This window comes from Mobula hypostoma, chromosome 15 (assembly GCF_963921235.1).
Source record: "Mobula hypostoma chromosome 15, sMobHyp1.1, whole genome shotgun sequence".
Taxonomy (NCBI): domain Eukaryota; kingdom Metazoa; phylum Chordata; class Chondrichthyes; order Myliobatiformes; family Myliobatidae; genus Mobula; species Mobula hypostoma.
This window is the reverse complement of record NC_086111.1, coordinates 52,110,521-52,128,287: the sequence shown is the minus strand read 5'-3', so window position 1 is coordinate 52,128,287 and position 17,767 is coordinate 52,110,521. Positions and strand designations below refer to the sequence as shown.

Sequence of the window (17,767 nt, the reverse complement as noted above, 5' to 3'; positions counted from 1 at the left end):
ATCAAAAAGGGACCGAGTCAAAAAGTGGATAACTATAGTCTGGTTTACGTAATATCCACTGTTTGAAAAACTCTAGAGTCGATTACTAAGGAAGTAAGGGCAGTGCCTTTAGCAGATCAGAATCCAAGGGTGCAGGGTCAACACGGTTTCATAAAGTGGAAATCATAACCAACAAATTGATTAGCTTTTTGAGGAAGCTTCAACTGAAATGAATAGAGGGGAAGTGGTATTTGGACTTTCAACAAGGTTCCTCACAAACTGTTTAGTTATGAGAGTTCAAGCTCACTGTCCTAGGTATACATTCACAGGGAATAATTGCCATGAAAATGAGTTTTTCAGCAGCAGCATGGTAATTACAAGACAACAATAAATTGCATAAACATAAATTAACTTACCCTACAAAAGAAACATAACAATAGTAGTGGCTGCTGAGAGAAATTAAAAGAAATATAGTCTGCAGGCTTTTCAGACTGTTTCAAGAACGTGATGGCAGCGGGGAAGAAACATTTAAGTGTGGGCCTTCAGGCTCCTGAGCCTCTGGGCTGATAGTAGCATCAAGAAGAGGGCATAGACTGAACGGTGGGGGTCTGTAATTATGGAAGTCATTTTCCTGAGACATTGCCTCATGTAGTTATCCTTGAGAGTTGTACCCATGAGGGAAGTGTTAAGTCTTCTAATCATTGCAAACCTCTTGTGTTCCTTCAAATTACAGTTTCCATAACAGGCCATGATGCAACCAGTCAGAATTGTTTCCACTCTACATTTGTCGATGTTTGTCAGCTCTCCATCAGCACAGGTGCACCACAATGCTGTGTGCCCGGCCCCCTGCTCTACTCGCTTTACACTTCAGACTGTGTGCCTAAGCACAGCCCCAATGGCACATTCAAGTTTGCTGATAGCACCACTGTCATAAGCAGAATCAAAGGTGGTGAAGCATCAGCATATGGGAGAGAGATTGAAAACCTGGCTGAGTGGCACCATAACAACAACCTCTTAATCAATGTCAGCAAGACCAAGGAGCTGATTACTGACTTCAGGAGGAGGAAACCAGAGGTTCATGAGACAATCCTTTAAATTCTTCAATATTATTATTTCAGAGAGGGTCAACAACTTTAAGTTCCTCAATATTATTACTTTGGAGAACCTGTCCTGGGTCAGGCACACAAGTACAATTACGAGAAAAGCACAGCAGTGCCTGTAGTTCCTTAGAAGTTTGCAAAGATTGGCTTGACATCTAAAACTTTGACAAACTTCTATAGATGTGCAGTAGAGAGTATTTTGACTGTAGTGGATATGGGCCCAGTACATCACGGGTAAAGCTCTCCCCGCTATTGAGCACATCTACATGAAGCATTATCACAGGAAAGCATCAGCAAGGACGCTCCCCCCCCCCCCACCCAGGGGATGCTCTCTTCTCACTGCTGCCATCAGGAAGGTACAGGAACCTCAGGACCCACGCCACCAGGTTCAGGAACAGTTATTACCCCTCAGCTATCAGGCTCTTGAACCAAAAGAGATAAATTCACTTCTCCCATCACTGAAATAATCCCACAACCTATGGACTCACTTTCAAGGACTCTTCATCTCATGTTCTTGACAGTTGTTGCTTATTTATTTATTTATTTATTTATTTATTATTGTTTTCCTTTTTGTATTTGCACAAATTGTTAGGTTTTGCACACTAATTGAATGCCCAGGATGCTGCGGTCTTTCATTGATTCTATTATGATTATTATTCAATTATGGATTTACTGAGTGTGCTCACAAGTGAAATGAGTCTGTGGTTGTACGTGTACTTTAATAATAAATTTACTTGAAATTGGAGTCATCAAAGACATGCCAGATCTTCTTAACCTTCCTCAATTGTATAGACCCTGGTGTACCTTCTTCATTATTGCATCTATGTGCAGGGCCCAGGATAATTCCTCCAAGGTGGTACACACAGGAAGGTGAGGCTGCTCACCTTTTCTACTGCAGTCCCTTCAAAGAAAACTGGTCTCTGTTCATTGCTTTCTCCTTCCTAAGGCCCACAATCGGTTCCTCGGTTTTTTAACACTGAGCACAGGGTTGCTGATATGACACCAACCAGTTGGCCTATCCCACTCGGCGTACACCACTTCATCTCCAGCTGTGATTCTACCAACAACAGTGGCATCATCTGCAAGCTCGTAGGCATTGTTGGAGCTACGCTTACCACTCAGTTGCAGATACAGAGTGAGTAGAGCAGGGAAGATGAGGATGCAGCTCTTTAGTGTCCCTGTGTTGATGATCAGTGAGTTTTCCAATCTGTACAGATTGTAGTCTCCCAGTGAGGAGCCTGGGTAATCCATTTGCAGAGGGAGGTACAGAGTCCAAGCCTTTGGCATTTGGTGGCTCCGAGAGACTATATTGTTGCGGTAATAGATTGGTACAGATTGAGGACTGGTCAATTGAAAGTAGTGAATAGGAATAAGGAGATCTTTTTCAGGTTGCCAACACGTGAGAAGGCAGGGAATGGGGTTCAGTGGGATCTGAGATCAGCCATGATGGAATGACAGAGCTGAGTCGATGGGCTGAGTGGCCTCACTCTGCTCCTATGTCTTATGGTCTAATGGACCAGTGGGATGCCACGGGAAATGGTCCTGCTGCTGCAACTGCTTACAATGTATATTAAGGAGATAATTGTATGACAGCCAAATTTGTGGAGTACACAAAAATAAGCAGGATGGAAAATTGCAAGGACATTGCAAATAATTTGCAGGTAAATTTGACAAGTTAAGTGAATGGGCAAGTAGTTGGTAATTTGAGTATCATGAGAAAACATGAAATTGTTCACTTTGGAGGGAGGAACAAGAGGACAGAGAATGGATAATATCTACAGAAAAGGACAGGGGCCCTTGTGTGTGAAAGGCTAAGTGAACGTTAACCCTTGGAATGGATTATAACAGGAAATTATTTTGGTAGAAGCTATGAATGTCCTAAAAGATATGTGAAGGTGCTAATTAACTGCTAGTATTTATTGTAATATGATTTTATGGGATCAATTTCCTGCCATTTCCTCTCTATGCTATGGTAGATTAAAGCTCTGAAGCAATGTGATCTAAACAGACTCCTATATCTTCTTGTGCTTTGAAATGAATTGCAGCACAATCCAAAACAAGGAACAAATTCCAGACCCAAGCTGTTGTTTCTGGGTTTCACTAGCTTTGAAGAACCCTGGTATTTTCAATTAAGATCTGAAGGGTCATGGGCGGGGTGGTCACTTAATATATTTACATCAAGTGAGACCCTTCTCTGCTGAGTTTGCAATAACGTGCAACAAACAATGGACCATATTGTCAAACCTTGCCTTCAATATAAATCTAACCTCTGCCCTAAAAGACCAGTGGCATTTTAAAGCAACATACATCAAAGTTGCTGGTGAACGCAGCAGGCCAAGCAGCATCTATAGGAAGAGGCGCAGTTTATAAATGTTGCTTTAGTCATATGCAAGAAGAAGAGGACTGCCAAACAGTAAAACATCTAATGGAAACACTTCTATTCTATAACCATACAAGTTCCATATCCTACTTTCATGCCACCCCTGAATAAACCTATTGTTTTACATACTGGCCAAGAATGCATTTGTATTGGGAAGCTGCAAATGTGTTGCATAAAATTATGTAAAATGCTTTTCTACAGGCTAGAATGGGCCATAAAATTGATCTGGCATCACTATTTTTTGACTAGTTTGTTAATCACACATATTGGCACAGAAATATGGAATATAATTTTAAATTAATATCTCGAGGCATGAGGCTATTACTTACAGAAGAGCCAGTTACACATCTTTTTCAGATATAATTTTTATAATTAAAAATGACGCTCCAGGAAGAAAACCTGCATTTTTGTTGTACATTGAAAAACAGCGAGAAGGAAAGGCTGAAAAGATGAGCAAAATGCTGAAAATTTGATAAAAGCAAAACATCCAATTGATGTGCAGTTTAACTGGCTTCTGAAAGAAAACAAGAACAGGTTATGAAGCTTGCCTGTCAGGAATGCCCCAATCAGGCGCCTCCCCATGCAAATGCTGACAAACCTGCTTCGGATTTTCAATAATGTCTGAAGTTCTTGTTGCATTTACAGTATAAGGTGCTTTATTTGGAGATATGCTCTAGAATCTCTCAAATGATATGTTATGCTTCTGGAATGCAGGTACTACTTCTCAGAGAAGCAAAATGTTAAAACACAAGAGGAAGCGTATGATATTTTTTGAACTCACTGAAGGAAGATTGCTGATCAGGGCACCCAAATGTTCCTTTGGTTTGATTTCCTTCAAATACATTCTAATGGTCAAATAAATAAGGCTTGATTTTCATCTCATTCGAAGGAAGAATGAATGCAGAATTAAACAAATCTCAAACTGAAGGAAACAATGCCTGTTTGTAGGGTAAATGCCTATTTTGCTGTGCTATTCAAAGGCAATTTAGAAGCAGGAAGTCTGGAAGCCCATGGGTATAAAAATATACATGGTTAATATTATTAACTTTAGATCATGAGATAGCAATAAGTGGCTTGAACAGTAATTAAATTGTCTTAAACTTCAATCTTCTATAAGCAGAGGTTTAAAGAGACATTTACCAGCTATTAAAACCGAAGAGCCCTCTTCGTTCTTGGAGTCTGGCTTGCAACCATTGATAAGCAAATACTGCACGTTATCTATCAGGCAGTATGCAGCTGCCAAAAACAGAGGGGTTTCCCCCTTCAGGGTCTTCTGCTCTCGTGCACTATCCCGAGAAGCTGCAAGACGATGAAAGCTTACTTAGAAATAAGAAAATAAATTTGGAATTGACACATAATTAAATAACAAATTGTAGCAACCTCACATAAATTTCAAGTAATATCTAGCAGAAATTGGAAAGAATATTAATTTATTAAAGAATGACTGGGAGTGGAGAGGAGGACATGAATCTGGAACAAGGTCCTTTGCATTGGCATCAATTGAAACATCAGTTACACTGACATTATACCACATATTTTACGAGGAGGGCCAATTTTTCAAGCTGTTATGCATGGAGTTCTGCATTTATTGGGATTGCTAACAGGATAGCAATTCTTACGAAAAGAGTCTATTATAATGATTTGAATTTAGAACTACAAACTAAAACATTTTCTGTATATTAAAACCCAACATGAGAATATGTTATACCAAATAGTGGCATAATGAATTTCTTTCATTAATTAACAGTAGCAGTCACTAGAGCTAGGATTATTATTTTGACCTCTACATATTGAGGCAGCATAGTAGCATAGTGGTTAGCACAGTGCTTTACAGAACCAGCAACCCAGGTTCAATACCCACCGCTGCCTGTAAGGAGTTTGTACGTTCTCCCCGTGACCAAGTGGGTTTCCTCCAGGTGCTCCGGTTTCCTCCCACAGTCCGAGGATATACCGGTTTGTAGATTAATCGGTCATTGTAAATCGTCCTGTGATTAGGCTAGGATTAAATCAGGGGATTGCATGGTGGCACAGCTCAAAGGGCCAGAAGAGCCTACTCCGTGCTGTATATAAATAAATTAATATCACCAATTCTAACAGAAAGCTTTAAAACCCCTTAACTAAGCCTGTCAGCATACAATTAAGAAGTGAAGAAGTCTGTCTCTGTATATGTGTGTCCTTTACCATTATGAATAAAGATACTAATAGTGTTCCCTGTTATCATTTTTTTGTCACATTGATGGACAGAAGCAGAATTTGCTGCTTCCTTCCATTCTGTGTAATGGTTATCATACTTGAACTTGGCAATTAGTACCAAACTGAATCAATAAGAGCGACATTGATTCAGGTTTGTCTGGGTCAGGAGGCTCATGCAGACACAAAATTCATTTGGCACTTTGCGCAAAATTTGAGACTTTTTAAATATTTAAATAAAAGGAACAAAGTATTAATATAGTTAAGCAACACTTTATAATGATATTTTTTGTATGAAGAGAACAAGGAAAAAAACTCAAATCCCGTATAAACTTCTCTGTGGGGGTAGTCTCCCATTGATTTTAATTTGCTTGTCGCATTTACTGTGAATGTCTACAAAAAGTGAATCCCAGGATTGGATGTGGTGACATATATGTACTTTGAAAATAAACTTGCTTTTAATCTTGAGCATTGAATTTTTGTGAGTGGTCAAGTTTCAAAGCTTCAAAGTAAGTTTATTATCACAGTAACCGATTGACAGCCACAGCTCTACACACCGTCCTTACACAGCTGGAGAAGAAGGATGTTTTTGTGAGAATGCTGTTCTTGGACTACAGTTCAGCATTCAACACCATAATTCCCTCCGGGCTCGACAAGAAGCTCAGAGACCTCGGCCTTCACCCTGCCTTGTGTAGCTGGATCCTGGACTTCCTGTCAGATTGTCAGTAGGTGGTAAGAGTGGGCTCCCTCACCTCTGCCCCTCAACACAGGTGCCCCTCAGGGCTGTGTACTAAGCCCCCTCCTTTACTCTCTGTACACCCATGACTGTGTCACCACCCACAGCTTCAATCTGCTAATTAAATTTGCTGATGACACTACACTGATTGGCCTAATCTCAAATAATACTGAGGCAGCCGACAGAGAGGAAGTCATCACCCTGACACAGTGGTGTCAAGAAAACAACCTCTCCCTCAACGTCACAGAAACAAAGGAGCTGGTTGTGGACTACAGGAAGAATGGAGACAGGCTAACCGCTATTGACATCAATGGATCTGGGGTTGAGAGGGTGAACAGCTTTAAGTTCCTCGGCATAAACATCACTGAGGAGCTCAGATGGTCTGTACATACTGGCTGTGTGGTAAAAAGGCACAACAGTGCCTCTTTCACCTCAGGCGGTTGAAGAAATTTGGTATGGCCCCCCAATTCTAAGAACTTTCTACAGGGGCATGATTGAGAGCATCCTGACTGGCTGCATCACTGCCTGGTATGGGAACTGTACTTCCCTCAATCGCAGGACTCTGCAGAGAGTGGTGCAGACAGCCCAGCGCATCTGTAGATGTGAACTTCCCACTATTCAGGACATTTACAAAGACAGGTGTGTAAAAAGGGCCTGAAGGATCACTGGGGACTCACGTCACCCCAACCACAAACTGTTCCAGCTGCTACCATCCAGGAAACGGTACCGCAGCATAAAAACCAGGATCAACAGGCTCCAGAACAGCTTCTTCCACCAGGCCATCAGACTAATTAATTCATGCTGACACAACTGTATTTCTATGTTATATTGACTATCCTGTTGTACATAATATTTATTATAAATTACTATAATTGCTCTTTGCACATTTGAACGGAGACAAAATGTAACGATTTTTACTCCTCGTGTATATGAAGGATGTAAATAATAAAGTCAATTCAATTCAATTCAGTATGCATACAGTATACAATCCTAAGGTCAGTCTTCCTGCAGGGAGCCACAAAACAAATGAACACCATAGAACCCAGTTAGAGAAAAAAACCCACACAACAAAGACCATCAGACCCTCAACACATAAAAAAGAACAAATCACACAAGCAGCAACAAATGAGCAAATAACACACAGAACATTGAACATCAAACTGCGGAGTCCCAAACACAGCTCGGGAAGAAGAGAACTGTTAATGAGGTCTTCTTTGTGGGTCAGTGATATCCAATTTCAGTGTCTGGATGTTCAGTGCAGAAATCAGGTACACACTTGTTGATTTATCAAACCTCCTGTGCCACACCTGGTCTGAACGAGAATGTTAGGCTGAATAGCCACTTAGACTTCATATCTGACTGCTCAGTTTTACACCAGCTTCATTCCTCGAAGCAATGAGAGTCTCAGTGATTTTTCATCTTCAGAGTAAGGAGGATAATTGCTTTTATAGTTGTCTTGATTGCAATCTACTAACTCAACAAAGGATGATAAAGGCAATTTAAAAATAACTGATATTAACCGTTAATTTTCAGTCGTTGAATATAACTAGTTACTTTTAAATTGATTTTAAGTGTTTTTATATTTTGAATTGTACCTTACCTTTCAAAGTTTGCTAGGCCATTAGGGCTGTTGAGGTTTGGAACCTCAGGGTATGACTGACTCACTGGCTCACTGCTCCAACATGGTAGAGAGTTCAGATCCAGGGCTGCAAAGGGTATTGTGATCACAGGACGTACTTAGTGTGTACGCAAAGCTCAGGCTCGAGGGAGCACAGTCCAGCACTTCTATTTCACCCTCCAGGGATGTTTCCTGACCTGCTGATTATTTTCCTTCATTTCCGGGATCTACAGTATTTGGTTTTCCATAAGGAACCTTCTTAAAGCTGTTCGTCTGGAAAGTGAAATACCCAATTGGCAAAAATTTCAAAACAGTGAATCAAGGAATCGGAATCTAGTTATAAAAAGGACTGAGCAAAACATTTACTAGCTTTGCAATAATTGCTGACAGTAAGACTAATTCAGCATACTCTTTCAAAAGCATCATTCACATTTGAGCATCTTCTATCTTTTGTTTAAATTGTGCTTTGGCAAACGTACAAAATGGTGTAGCCCAACTTTGATCCTTGGAGGATTAGATTCATGGTAGCAAAAGCATCTGCTGAAGGTTCTCGGCCCAAAAGGTCGACTGTACTCTTTTCCATAGATGCTGCCTGGCCTGCTGAGTTGTTCCAGCATTGTGTCTGTGTGGGTTTTGCTTTGGATTTCCAGCATCTGCAGATTTTCTCTTGTTTGTGATTAGATTACAACTGGTGCTCTTTGTCTGATGTTTTGCCACTTTTAGAAATATTAACATAAGATGGAAGCACTGCTGAGGTTACATGCATTGTCAGATTAGCTGCCAATGCTTACTGTTTATACAAAGCTATTGTTATCTGTCATGACTTGAAACTGGGGGCTATTTCTCTACAACGAAGACAATACATAAATTGTGATCTGTGGTTTCATGGTATATTTTGGATTAGCAAACATCAATATTAAAATTGTCCCCGTCACCTTGGAAAGTGGCTGCAAGAATTGCTTGGTTTAACTGCACAGCTGCTTCATGCAGAGGAAGCCAACCTCTCTCATCAGCTTCATCAAGCGCAAACTGGCAAACGGATAGCTGGCGTACATCAGCTTCCCGACCTAGAAGTTAAGTGCACAGCAGTCATGTCAATAAGAAGACATTTTTTTAAAAATCATGCAGCCTATCGAACACACACTCTGCTTCTGCCCCAGTGCAGGAATGACAGACTGAACTCTGTTGGGTCACAAGAGGAAGCTCATTCACTGGGATGTCACAGTACACTGTACATGTGTATAAAAGTTGCTCCAACATGTTGTGGACATATCAAGTTTCACTTTATGTGTGGATTTATCAGGTTTCATTGTACTTATGGGTATGAGGTGTCACATTATTGATTTAACGGATATTCCAATTTATATAGATACAGGTGGCATAATAATTATCATAGACATGTGACATATTATTGATATATCAGATGTCACAGATGTGAATCTTGCAGGATTCACTATATCATAACATGAGTAATGTACAGTACTGTATAGATCCTATACATTTTGTAGTTATCCGATTTTCACCTTTTGCTACCTTGTCACTTCTGTTCAATTAACTTTACCTCCCTAAGTAAAGCAATACTGACTAGCTGGTGAGTTTCGTATACAACCACTCATTGTCTAACCAGAGCAATGTCCTTGGACACAGAAGGTTAAGGAGAGGACGCAATGAAGATGCTAAAATCGATGAAGAATTTCAGTAGTGAAATAGGTAGAAGCTGCTTCCACTGAAGGAAAGCCAAAAACTAAATCACACAGAGATCAGACAAACGGCAAAGAAATCGAAGGCAAAATGAGAGGAATTATTTTATATAGCAGGTCACTGTGATCCGCAGTGTGTGTTCTACAGGAATAAGGGAGCAGATGCCAGATTAATTTTCAAAGGGGAATAGGTTACTTCATACAGAAAACTGTGAGGCTGAGAATTTAGTCTCACGGCTAATGATTAAGAGGGAAGGAAAATTTGCATCACTATAGGCAAAGAGCAGGGAAATGGAGATTAACTGGATATTTGAGAGCTGGCAGAGTTTCTGTGGGTTTAAGGATCTTCTGTTATATAAAATAATAAATCCTCTCTGATAGTGACTCATTTTAAGTAATACCCTCTCCCTGACTGTAAAGCTTGTTGCTCCTACATTCACATAGATTGAAAGTAGACACCCTATCTAATTCAGTGGCCACTGTCATACCACACAAAATGGCTAGGGCTGGCCGTGCTTTGGTTTAAAGCAGTTTTATTTATTTAAAAAAACATTTTACTTCCTTTAAGTCTTTGCAGAATGTCTGGTGATACTTCTTTATTTAGAAGTTATTACACAAATCTAGCTAATTGACCAAGTTGACACATGCCAATCTGATCAAATAGTCTTATTCACAGGTTTCCATATGTCCTTTGTCTCCTTTCCTGATATCTAATTAAACAGTCTTGGTTTTTCTGCTTTGGTCATTCATACCAAAAGTGCTTGTTCATGTTACAACTCTGTACATAGAACCTTCTCCTGCTATCTTTTTCAAAGTTTATTTATCACCCATTATTCTAGATACCTACAACACTGGAAAAGTTAGCTTTTCTCCCCTACTTTTCTTAAATCCAAAGATTTTGCTCATTCTCCATAATATACATTGTTATTAAAAATCCCGGATTGTTGCATTTTTCTTCACATCAGCATTTCCTCACAATGAGGCAACATCCAAATATGTCCATACTATATGTTCTCTACAACGTGAGTGTACCTCCTGCATATCCAATATTTCACATGTTCCTCTTAAGGTTTTACAAAGACTTATGATTCAAAGATTCAAAGCACATTTATTATCAATGAATGTATAAATTATACACCTTGAGATTTGTCTGCTCAAAGTCATGATTAGATGTCTTTTCTATTTCAGATGCAGAGACAATTTTTAAATGAGATGCTACACACACCTGCCTTTTTTCTATCCCGCACCCTGAGCTCTCTGCAGCCCGCCCACCATTTCTTTCTGTCCTTCTACACATCATAATCCACTTCCACTTAAATATATTGCAGGAGTATTTTCTTAACCAGTAGTTTGTTGCCAAACAAAGCAAATCACATGAATAAGAGGAAATATTTATTGATGATCTTTCTGTATTCTGTAGTTCTATGGTTCTCTCTGCCACTTTTAGCCCATTTTATTCATAGACTCTGATGTTTAAATCTATCTCCATGTTTTCTGGTATTATTTTCAAACTTTAATATCCATATCTATTTCCACACTATTGATATACAGAATGAATAGAGGTGACCCTGAGAATGACATAGCACATAATGATGATGATGACCTGAGAATAGAATACTCTAAAAAACAGCTTGCAATAATTAATTTTCTCTAATGAATTTGCATATGGTACTTGGTCAAAGGCATTTCTAAATTACATATACACCACATTCACTGTGGTTCACCCATGTATCATACTTTCACAGATGTTGCATTAATTAGCATTTAATGTTTTTCAGAGGTCTTCAATATTAATCAAGAGGCTTTGTAATTTTTTGAATAATTTTTGTATTGTAGTGTGTCTCAAAACATTTATTGAAGTGCTGGAATTTTGGTAATTGTCATAATCACTCTTGAAGCCTAAATAATAATTGCATAAAATAGTATGCAAAGGTATTTATAAGTACTTTCAAACAAAATCAAGATCTTTATGACTATAAATTTATTGCTGCTAAGTACTCTCATTAACAAGCACAGCAGAAAGGTGTACTTCATACTGTGGGGGTTAGTGCTTGAATGACAAGAGCCTCTGCAGCTGGTTCAATGGAAAATGAATGAATATAAAATGTTTCTGACATTTTCATACCTGATGAGCAATTCATCTAACACCTGGGGTTGGGGGGGGTATATCAGAAAGAAACTTAGATTCATAAACAATTACTCAATATGATATAGCCATTGCTTTATCCCTACATTTCCAAACCATTTTGAAAATTGGTAACTGGCCAAAAAGTATTTCTTGTTTGGATTCGCCACAGTCAAAAAACTTCTAACTCTGTACTAATTAAGCCATGGGAGAAAAGTGAATCTAATACCAACAGTGAAACATTCTTCATCAATTAAATATTGATACAGGTATTTGTAGTATTAGATGCATACTTTAAAAATCTTATTTAGTATCAAATCATTTTATTTTATTAATTCACCTGTCTTTATTGCTTCGACGATCTTCCTGTTCTCCTTGCTTTGTAAGCGCCTGCACACAGAAATGAGATTGTAATTGGACTGCACATTCACTGTTGTGATAAAGGTTACAATCAGTTCATAAATGATATTGGATGGTTAAATTATTTTTACCTAGTTAGTTAAACAGTTGAAATTGCAACAATGGTTAACTTCCTTTGATCATTTTTAAATGATCTTCAAAAAATACTCTTTTACCACAGGTAAAATATTCAGACACCAACAAACACTAAAATTCAGAACTTAAACATTATCTGTCATTTACCAAAAAAGGTTTGCTGAAGCTAATTTCAAGCTGGGGCAAATCTATTGCGATTGAGATGCTGAATAATTTAAAACTTTGCATCTTAATATGTAAAAGAACATGATGGGGCTCCTTCAAGGGGCAAAACACTTTCAATTTGTTACTGGCCTCTGCATACTAGGATCAAGTTCAATTCTTGATCTGGGTTGACCAGGACTACTGTAAGGGTGGTGATGGAATGATTACTCTCAGCTGAACCATTCGTCTTAATTTTATTGTGGTTGACCAATTACAATACATGATTTCTGTGACTGCAAATGTCTAATGGAGCCACTTAATCTTTACTTGTTCAGTTGGAAGAAACACCTACTGCCTAAATAGTTAGAAATACAAGTACTTCAGGCTTTCAAGTCTTGGCTGTCACTTTCAGGGAACAGACTTGCATCTCTACTCTCTGTTCTGCAACACACTCTCAGGTCCTGTCATTACAGTGCACTGACTGTTGGTTGCATTAATAACATTGGGCAACAATTTTTTTTCCAAAGTGTTGCTTCCTCAGAATTTCTTTTTTGTTATGACAGACTGCCTGAAGCTGAACACAAACCTTAGACTACTTGTATCACAAAGGAATTTGGCGAAACAAACAATTACCTTTTATTGAATTTAATGCGTTTAATTGCATAATGGTGCTGATGCTTTGCATTAGTTCAGCTAAGCTAAGAATGTTTTGTTGATGATTTTCATTTGTACTCAGTGTCTGAGGCTTCTCACTTAAGTGTCTAACAATAATCAAGCAACATTGATGGATTCCAGTTGCCCTGATACCATTTCTCCATGACTGCAATGTCCTGGTGAAACCTCTCACCATGCTTGTCACTGACAGTGCCAAGATTTGCAGGGAAGAAGTCTAAATGGGAATGCAGAAAATGAATCTTTAGTGACATATTGCGATTAATGGTTTTGGATACTTGAAGTATGTTGTCAACTAGCTCCATGGAATTTGGTGCTCTGTAATTGTCAAGAAAATGTTCATCAACTTCCTTAAATGCCTTCCATGCGATTTTCTCCGGTCCCACTACAGGTTCTTTGAATTGCCGTTCATTGATACCCTGTTTAAATTTGTGGACCAACAAAAATTGCTTTCCTTAACCTTAGTCTTAGTTATTCTGACTTGAATAACAAATATAGGTTTAAAAAAGCATCTATATTTGTAGCTTCAATTCATAATCATGGTGATTTTCATGATCAGCAGCCCAAAATCCATAAGGTGCACCAAAAAGTATTCTGGAAGCACAATCTTTGTTGTCAGTGTAATTTGATTTACTGCCACCAAAGCGTGGGATGACTCCTAGAGTATCAGCAAGAAATAAAATTTGCTAACAAACTACTTTGTTACTGGATCCAACAGAAATAAGATTTTGTGTGTTTATTTTGTTTCTGATGAAAACAATTTTTGCAAGAACGTAGAGATTTACCAATCTAATAAACCAGAGTAAATTCTAAAGAAAATGACACAATTAGTCTTGACATAAAGAAGTGGCAAGATATTACTGTAAGGTATTACACACAACGTGCTGGAGGAGTTCAGCTCCTTGGTCTTGGCCTGAAAATTCGGCTGTTTATTCCCGTCCACAGATGCTGCCTGACCTGCTGATCTCCTCCAGCACATTGTGTCTATTGCTCTAGATTTCCAGCATCTACAGTACCTCTTGTGTTTATATTACTGTCAGGTACCTGAGACCATCCTCCTGAGAGGCTGCAGGTGAATCCTGTGTACAAATTCCAGAAAGACTTTGCTCTATTGCACACTGTAATATTACTTCATCTTCCCACCCTTCATCTGTTGTGGTCACATTCATGATGAATTGCAGGTTAGATCCTAATATCAAAAGGTTTCCCCGTCGGTCCAATGAAACAACAGTGAAGCAGTCCTAGGTATGCATTGAAATAAAGAATAACAGAGTCACTCTCATTTTCCACCCCTTAGCTTTTTATACTTTCTCTTCTCAATTACTACGTACAATGCTCTTCAGCTGATCTCCCAATGGTGCATGCAGCTTTTCACTGATAATATCCCTGATAACAATCGGACACTGATAGTTCTGGGTTGATTGATAATTCTGTTTTAGTAGTTCTCTTCCGGTGTTCTTATTTCTGCTGACTGTAGGGGAGAGCTGATATGGCAGTATGTTATACGTGGAAATGTCTAATTTTGGGCTGCTATTTAACTTCTCGATGATTCTGATTTGTTATCTCTTGCTGGGAAATTATGTTTGCTGAGATAATGGTATTTTTGGTGATACAGAGAAGAACAGTGGTAAGGACTATGTGTGGACAATGCAGGGTTTTCCCTGTGATCTCTGGCACCAATTTACCATGGTAGTTGATGGCTCACCTGCAATTTCTCCTCCACCTGGTACAACTTTCATTACCATATGATGGTATGGGCTGGTTGTTCAGTGTGTGACAGGTGATTGCAAACTCACTTACAATGATCAGCTTCTGCAAAATTGCCCTGGAATTCCTCCTCAAGCTTGCTGTTTGATTACAATTCTTTTTTGTGGTAGAATGGCCTTGCCATTTGTTACTTACAGGGATTGTAACCAATTGCTGCAGAATAAACAGATAGTCGGAACAGAGTCAAAAATAAAGGGCCAGTATACAGTGTATAAGTGACAACTGCAGTCGGGAGACATGTTGCTAGCTGTGAGTGAGTGTGACCTCATTCAATAGCTGAAAATACCATATTGGTCTCAGAGAGCATCAGCTACAAAGCGGGTGCAGTGTTTTGTTCCCTGCACCCTGCAGATCTTTACCATGTGGGTGATAATCAGGGGTTTTGCACCTTGCTATGGAACCTGTCTGTGGAAAGTGGGCTGGAGGTGATCTTACTGCTTTGGAGTGGCCTCTAACCTCTTACTTGTGGTAATCTGAAAAGGGCTTTGTGGTTTGGAAGTTAAAGCGACCTTGACAGCCACGGGCAAATTTCAGTAGCATTCAAGGCCAAAGTATTGAAAAGGCATTGCACATTTTCATTGTTAAACATGGGCTGAGATTGTGGGAAGCAAATGGGGTAAATGAGGGGGTTTGGTGGCTCCCAGTCAAGGCTTTGTCCTTGTGTCTGATTATTGAGCTGGGTAATCTCCTATGAAGAGAGAGGGTTTTAGACATTAGGTAGATGGCTGCAACTATTGTGGGATGGAGCACAAAGATCAGGACTTCCATTTTGGTTCAATGTGACTACAGTCTTGTTTGAGGACAGCCTCTTCTGCAGAAGTGCTCCCTGAATATACATTGTGGAATGGCCTTCCTTGCAATATCCTCCCTTTTGTTACAACCACCTGCTGCCCACCCACACTTCTCCTCCAGCCTCAGAGGCAGCCTCCAAAGACAGAAAATAAAAATTAGCCAAAAAGATCATTATCTCAGCAAACATAACTTCCCAGCATCAGATAACAGATTAGAACCATCCAGAAGTTAAGTAGCAGCCCAAAATTAGAAATTTCCACTTAACTTGCAAGTATATGTCGGCTCCCCCCCTGCTTGGTAGCACCATGAATTTGTTGGCCAAGTTTTTACATGTGATGACTCAGATGCTGGAAGCTATCAATATCTCGAAACGATTGCACAAGCAGCAGAATTGTATGACATCGGCCCTTTTAAATACGCCGCTTTGTGAGCTGCAAATCTACAAACCAGTCCAGCCTATTTTGTCTGACAACATCGTTAGGGATTCCAATAAACACTTTGTTTCACCTCTGCCATTTTGGGCAAGTGCCCATTAGATAATGGCACAAGCAAACTTCTCGACTGATCAGTTGTCTCCAGAATAAATGTTTTTTAAAAAACTATATCTTGTCCCTTTGATTTGATAACACTATCTCACTGCAAGTGTATATTGCTGGAAAATATAATATTTTGATCTGTCTTTATTTGCCACGTGCTAATAAATCAGTTAAAGTTAATCACTATGACTTGTTTGGAGTCACACACGGCCCAAATGGCAAATTTCCTTCCCTATAGAGGCTAATTATTTGTTTGTTGTTCCTTTCTGTGTCATGTGGCAGCAATCTTGCCATTTCTTTAGCATTTATCAGTTAATCAAAGTCCAATCAGATGCCACTACACCACCTGCCATCTATAGAGGTTATTAGTGAACCCCAAATAAATTTTAATGATAATGACTCTCTGACGGTGGTGTCTGACAAGAGGATGCTGTCTAAGTTGCATGCCATCTTGGACAATGTCTCCCATCCACTACATAATGGACTGGTTGGGCACAGGAGTACATTCAGCCAGAGACTCATTCCACCGAGATGCAGCACAGAGCGTCATAGGAAGTCATTCCAGCCTGTGGCCATCAAACTTTACAACTCCTCCCTTGGAGAGTCAGACACCCTGAGCCAATAGGCTGGCCCTGGACTTATTTCATAATTTACTGTCATAATTTACATATTACTATTTAACTATTTATGGTTTTACTACTATTTATTATTTATGGTGTAACTGTAACGAAAACCAATTTCCCCCGGGATCAATAAAGTATGACTATGACTATGACTACTATAACATGGACGTTTATGTTTACTCTTTCTGAGACAAGATTTATCTAAACGTGATGATTTAAATTCGCGGCTGCCACAGTGGGTTTAAATTCATGTCTCTGGATCAATGGCCCAGAATTCTGCTGCTGGACTGTGAATCACTGCACTAGCATGAAAGACTGAAACACCTCAGAAAATCAATTGCAGTAGCACCAGAACTAAGAGGCAATTTAAAAACCTGCAAAGCAAAGTCTTGATAAATAAATACATTTCACATCTGAGTAGATTTAATTGATTTATTTATATTCAATAAACGTAGTAAACAACATAACTGACCAGTATAGCACAGGAACAGGCCCTTGAGCCTACGATATCTGTGCCAAACATGATGCCAAACTAAACTAAATCTCTTCTGCCTGCACATGATCTATCCTTCCATTCCCTGTGTATAAATGTCTATCTAAAAGGCTCTTAGCATTCTCTGTGTAAAAAAACTCTGCCCCACACAGCACCTTGTCGTCTTAAATGCATGTCCTCTGATATTTGACATTTCTACCTTGAGAAAGATTCTGACTGTCTACCCTATCTAGACCTCTCATAATTTTATAACCTTCTATCGGATAAGGTACCACGTATTCCTGACCACTGAACAAAAACACGACCATGGCTTTTAGGGATTCTCAAAATGAAGCTTCTGCCATTTCTACTTACCTTCTGTTCTTTACTCAAAGCGCAAACAGGAACATGTTGACTGTTGTTCCCACTCACTGTCAG

General features: G+C 39.2%; 1 protein-coding gene across 4 annotated transcripts in view; it reads right to left on the bottom strand.

The window, feature by feature from the left end:
• The window catches only part of LOC134356851 (dynein axonemal heavy chain 12-like), a 51,147-nt gene extending 33,380 nt beyond the window's left edge, over positions 1 to 17,767 (bottom strand). The window contains exons 1-5 of one of the 4 annotated variants that reach the window (XM_063068050.1): positions 17,705 to 17,767; positions 14,184 to 14,380; positions 12,169 to 12,218; positions 8,939 to 9,070; positions 4,600 to 4,758 (exon numbers count right to left, since the gene is read on the bottom strand). In XM_063068050.1, the coding sequence (XP_062924120.1) occupies positions 4,600 to 4,758; positions 8,939 to 9,070; positions 12,169 to 12,218; positions 14,184 to 14,308 (466 nt within the window). In that variant the 5' untranslated portion in view covers positions 14,309 to 14,380; positions 17,705 to 17,767. Of the gene's footprint in view, positions 1 to 4,599; positions 4,759 to 7,985; positions 8,277 to 8,938; positions 9,071 to 12,168; positions 12,219 to 14,155; positions 14,381 to 17,704 lie in introns of those variants that run through there. The other 3 variants (XM_063068053.1, XM_063068052.1, XM_063068051.1) reach the window with 3 other exon arrangements.